At 45.5% G+C, this 6,165-nt stretch overlaps 1 protein-coding gene across 1 annotated transcript in view; it reads left to right on the forward strand.

Annotated features, from left to right (window-relative positions):
* LOC107661787 (serine/threonine-protein kinase 32A-like) overlaps positions 1–6,165 on the forward strand; it is a 50,517-nt gene that overhangs the window by 13,788 nt on the left and 30,564 nt on the right. The window contains exon 4 of the mRNA XM_016451554.1: positions 1,134–1,307. Coding sequence (XP_016307040.1) covers positions 1,134–1,307 — 174 coding nt within the window. The remainder of the gene's footprint in view (positions 1–1,133; positions 1,308–6,165) is intronic.

A 6,165-nucleotide genomic window follows, 5' to 3' on the forward strand; every position in this document is an offset into this window, starting at 1 on the left:
CTCTGCAGTGAATGGGTGCCGTCAGAACGAGAGTCCAAACAGCTGATAAAAACATCACAATAATCCACAAGTAATCCACACCACTTGAGAAGACAAAATCCATAATCCATAATAATGCTTCCTCCAGTGAAAAAGTGTTCTGGTCTGAATCAGGAGAGAAATCTGCACAGATCAAGCGCCGTTTACAAGCCAAATACAGCACTAAACAAATATGTGGCTGGACTTTGATGTGAGAGACGACAGGAGATGCATTTTTTCACTGGAGGAAGCATTATTATGGATTATGGACTCATATTTTAGCTGGAAGCAAACAGTTTAACGTTAAAACATCTTAAAGATAGATTTGTTTCTTCCAAACATGCAGCTTTTGTCTTCTCCAGATGTTAACTGATGGACTGGAGTGGTGTGGATTACTTGTGGATTATTGTGATGTTTTTATCAGCTGTTTGGACTCTCATTCTGACAGCACCCATTCACTGCAGAACATCCATTGCTGAGACACTGATGCAATGCTACATTTCTACAAATCTGATGAAGAAACAAACTCATCCTAATCTCGGATGACCTGAGGGGTAGTAAATATTCAAATTCAAATTTTTGGGGTGAACTATTCCTTTAAATAGCCAATAGGCTCAGAGCTCTTATGTGGTTATTATATAATATGTATATTGTTGTGCTCTTGCCAGCCTGGTGATTCTCTTTTGACCTCTCTCATTAACAAGGCCTTTTCAGCCACAGAACTGTCGCTCCCTGGTTGTTTTTTTGTTTTTCTGCATTTGCTGTAAACTCAAGACTGTTTACAGTGCGTGAAAATCCCAGATCAGCTGTTCCTGAGATACTCAAACCACCTCGACTGCCAACAACAATCATTCCACAATGTCACTTAGATCGCATTTCTGCCCCAACAGGGATTGAGTTGCCACCTCATGATTGGCTGAGCAGAAATTTGCATTAACAAGCAGGTGTATCGGTTGTACTAAAATAGCCAATAATCTACCAGTAATCCTACTAAAATAGCCATCTTCATATTGCACGTCAAACAAATACATGTGAAAGACTCCAAATTAGACGTGTAAATTAATGCGTATTATGAAGAAAGATGAGAACTCACTGTCATCATTTGTCTAACGCAGGTACTCGTTTCAAGATGAGGAGGACATGTTCATGGTTGTTGACCTGCTGCTGGGAGGAGATCTGCGTTATCATCTACAGCAGAACGTGCACTTTACAGAGAGCACAGTCAAGCACTATGTGTGTGAAATCGCCCTCGCTCTGCACTACCTGTGCAACAAACGCATCATCCACAGGTAATGACTGCATGAAGCTTTTACACATCCAGTGATACAATCAAAGCAAAAAATTATAAAAAAAAATTTTTTAAAAGTCTCATGCACAAGCAAAGTTAGATGCTGATGTACTGTACTGTTCTCTGTGTGTGGCCTGGTTTGCTTATACAGATACAGATACAGACAATAGACAATCTTATTACCAAATAATACGATTTATATGTACGCACACACACATACACACACACACAAATTCTTACGTTTGCTTGATAAAAATCTGTAAAGATTTGACAGCAAAAAGACCTGAGCTGAAGATGGATGTTTATACAATTATAACAAAAGTCCTTTTAAAAAAACATACACTCTCAATCAGACGACAGAAGGCATGCAGTAGATTGTGTACATCAGGTTCCCTATCTGTCAGTCACTACGAGTTATGTCGTGACGACATTAGGGGTTTACTCGGGAGCCCCAATCATCTCTGATTTTAAGAGAAAACGGCAATGAAATTTGGCTTGTGGATTTTGCATGCTGAGCCACTCCCTGTGCATACGGGTATAAATAGGCGACAGGTGCATCCACTCATTCAGATTTTTGCTTCGGAGCTGAGAAGTTGTATGAAAGCTGTTATAATCCACAAAGCCTTTCATCTGCTGTGTGTCGGAGAGCTGTTCTGGTTGGGGGTACGGCGCAAACAGCGGTGTCCCTTTCAGTGATTCCCCTGGGCACTTCAACTAAAAGAGCAAATTGCGGACGACTCGCGTCTTTTTAAAGATGTCTGGTCTCTGCTTTCCGCGCTGTCCATGTTCTCTTGGTTGTGGTCATTGCCTGTCTGATGACGGCCACGAGCGTTGTCTTCCATGTCTGAGCGTACAGCATGCTGAAGACGTGTTCGCGGTTCATGCCCGCACTGCGAGCGCATGACCATGGCAACGCTGTGATCGCCTCTCTGCTTTCTTAAAGGGAAAGTACGAGACCCCTCTGTCACTACCCGTTCCGTTCCGATTTCGTTCCGAGAGGACTGCCGGCTAGTGCTCTGGGAGCTCTGAAGGTTACAGTAAGGGCCTCTCCGCCGGGCCAGCCCCCACGGACCTCTTACTCTTCCTGCAGCGCTTGTCCTGTGCGGCTCCCGGATGATTCTGCTGGCCTGCTTCACGGTGGCCACAGCATTTCATTCGGTGCACCGCTTGAGAATCAGATGTTGATAGCAGCATCGGGGGATGGGCTATCATCCTCCGAGGATGAAGATTCGAATGGTGTTGTTGCCACCGCCGAATCGGACCCGGAGTTGACGGCCATGCTTGCCCAAGCAGCCGTGAGTATCGAGCTGGAGGTGTGCACGCCACCCAGTCCTGAGCCCTTTTGGCTGGACAACTGGTTTCTCGATGCAGGGCGCGGCTCACGACCGCGTTCTGCCCCAGTTCCTTTCTTCCCGGAGGTGCATGAGGAAGTAACAAAGTCGTGGATGGCCCTTTTTACGGTGGCTAGGGGGTACATGGACATTCATGGGGAGAGCAGTTGCGGTGCACCTGTGCCCGCAAAACACAGCCACTTGGCGGAATCGTCCTCGTCTCCCATCCAAAGCCTGTAAGCTGTCGGTGGCTCTCGCTGCCAAAGCTTACAGTGCTGCGGGCCAAGCCACCTCTGCCCTGCATGCCATGGCTATCCTGCAGGTCCACCAAGCCAAGGCACTTAAACGAATGCACGAGGGTAGTACCGACTCGAGGTTGATACAGGAGCTGCGCACGGATGACTGACTTGGCAGCTAAAGTTGCGGCGCGGTCCCTCGGGAAGACGGTGTCCACGTTAGTGGTCCAAGAGAGGCATCTCAGGCTCAACCTGGTTGAGATGAGAGACGTTGACAAAGTGAACCTTCCAACGCATCTCTGGCTGGTCCCTCCGGGGACACGGAGAGTCCTGCTGTGATGAGTCAGGACGTGATGCCTTCTGTGCCATCCAGCACGACTTCCCAACACTGCACCACTGCGGGTATGTCGATTGTTCCTTTGGTGCCACTCACACTGAGCTTGGAGGCGTGGCTTGTGCTGCCAAACCCATCCCGTTGGCTCATTCGGACAGGTAGACTCAGCTACGCGATTCATTCTCGAGATTTTGGTGGCAGCTCGAGATGCCCCTGTCCTGCGCTAGGAGATTGCTGTCCTACTGACGAAGGATGCAATCGAGCCTGTCCCTCCAGCCGAGATGGAGTCGGAGTTTTACAGCCATTGCCCCGTTATGGGAAGTGGGCATCAGGATCCTCAACTATCTCGACGACTGGCTCATCATGGCCCAGTCGTGAGAACAGTTGTGCGATCACAGGGACCCGGTGATCCAGCACCTCAGCCAACTGGGGCTTCGGATCAACTGGGAAAAGAGCAAGCTCTCCCCTGTGCAGAAAATCTCTTTTCTCGGTATGGCGTTAGATTCGATGAGTATTATGGCGCTTCTCACCAACGAGAATGCCCAGTCAGTGCGGCTGAAGTCGCTGCGCGCCATCCACATTCCGGGGGAGCTCAATTGTATGGCCGACACACTCTCACGACAGCTTACTTTCCCTGGACAATGGCGACTCCATCCCCAAGCGGTCCAGCTGATCTGGAGTCGATTCGGGGAAGCTCAGGTGGACCTGTTTGCTTCTCACGAGTCCTCCCACTGCCTTTTATACTATTCCCTGACCCAGGCCCTCCTCGGCATGGATGCATTGGCTCACAGCTGGCCCGGACTCTACACAAGTATGTATTTCCCCCAGTGAGCTTTCTCGCATAGACACTGTGCAAGGTCAGGGAGGACGAGGAACAGGTCTTGCTAGTTGCGCCTTACTGGCCCACCCGGACCTGGTTTTCAGAACTCATGCAGAATGAGCTTTATTGCCAGGTATGTTTACACATATGAGGAATTTGTTTTAGTGACAGAAGCTCCACAGTGTGGCAGAATCACAGTGACAAGGCAAGACACAGATAATAAAAAGAATAATATACAAATATGCAAAATAGACAATGTGCAAAATAGCAAAAACACAATATACAAAATAGACAATTTAGTATGTACAGTTATGTTAGGTGCAAATTTGAAATGTAAATGAGTGTGTTAAATAAATAAATTTATAATAATGTTATGTGTTCCACGTTTATTGTCAAATGCACAGGGAGTGGCTCAGCATGCAAAATCCAGTAGCCAAATTTCATTGGCGTTTCCTCTTAAAATCAGAGATGTTTGGGGCACCCGAGTAAACCCCTAATGTCGTCACGGCATAATGTCTCCATTCCCTCCATCAGGGAACAAGGGTTACGTACGTAACCGAGACGTTTTGCATGCAATGTTCGATCTAATTTATGTTGATAAATTAGAGGCCTTGGAAATTAGCGTGCCAAATATGATACAGTGGGGTTTTTCTGTAGATTTTACACCTCTGTGGGTGATTTTGAGCCCTAAATATTTACAGTAAGACTTCGACACATCATATGTATTGTGAACATTTTTGATTTATAAACCTTTAGTACATTAAATGTATCACACATCAGCAGTATATACTTCATTATTTTATCCAGAATATCTGGAATAAATCTCACTTACTTAAGTGCCAAACTTTCTGGACAATTTTGGACAAATGTGCTGTTCTTTCGTCCCAGACAGACGCATGAGAAGAAAGATAATAAGGACAAATTAAAGAACTCATTGCTGCAGACAGTAATAATTCATCAGCAGCCTTATTTTGAATTAGAGAAATTCTGGAGATTACTTCATCTCTGTCCAGCAGGATATACTTCTCTGTGATGAATATAACCAAGGACTATGCCTAAGGACTAAGGACTGAATATGGCAGTGGGCAAATGCATAAAGCGCAGCATAATTTGAAATCACGAGTTTAAAGTTTGTCGATCGCGCATCTCTAGTGAAGCTGAACTCTCCACCTGTCTTGTATTAGACAGAACTGTTAACGACAACAGCGAAGAAGAGGGAGAATGTGAGTACTGTGTGCTGCTGCTGTCAGCGCCGTCAAAATAAAAGTCCCGCCTCGAACGCATCGGCCAAACAGAAAAACTTATCGGCCGATGTCGACCACTAGTTATAACATGGACATTGTTCACACTTCTCTCAAATCATATTTGTTTGTTTGTTTGTTTAAATCCAGTTTTTAGGATTGGCTGCCCATTCTGTCATGGTCAGATAGTGTAGGCAGAATCAGTTACCACTTAATCATTGACATGACGGCAGTAGACTTTCTGTCCATACAGTGATGGAAGCTGTAATTTCAGTGTCCAAAATGACATTCTAACTCACTCATTCAATTCAAGTTTATTTGTATAGCGCTTTTCACAATACAAATTGTGATGACGTAATCAAACAGACGATAAACACTATTAAAAGCAATTATTATATGTTGCAATCAAAATTTGGTAGTTTATGTTGTTTCAGGGTTGGCCTCATCAGAGGTGTTCTGAGGGGTTGGCATCATCTCTTCTCAGGTGTTCAGTCATCTCAGGTCTTTCTAAGGGCTGGATCCAGACTGAAAGCTTGTGTAATTCCTAGTTACCACGGGATGTCAATTCGTCAATACGTCGATTTTTACAAAGCTCATCGGTCTGAAAAGCGAGGTGTGCTCAGTGGTGACTATGTCAAATTGATGTACATATGACAGAAATGTACAGTAAAATTCAGTTAATGGCTGTGATGGGTGTCTGAGGCTGGAATCGAACTCGGGTCTTCTAGTCAACTGAATGGCCTCTTTTACCACTGCGCTATGGTGGATGACAAATAACAGCTGGACCCAAGGGCAGAAACATAACATGCAGGCTTAGATGACTGAACAGAACACCTGAGAAGAGATGATGCCAACCCCTCAGAGGACCTCAGATGATGCCAACCCTGAAACAAGATA

Source organism: Sinocyclocheilus anshuiensis, unplaced genomic scaffold (assembly GCF_001515605.1).
Source record: "Sinocyclocheilus anshuiensis isolate Anshui unplaced genomic scaffold, SAMN03320099.WGS_v1.1 scaffold207, whole genome shotgun sequence".
NCBI classification, from domain to species: domain Eukaryota; kingdom Metazoa; phylum Chordata; class Actinopteri; order Cypriniformes; family Cyprinidae; genus Sinocyclocheilus; species Sinocyclocheilus anshuiensis.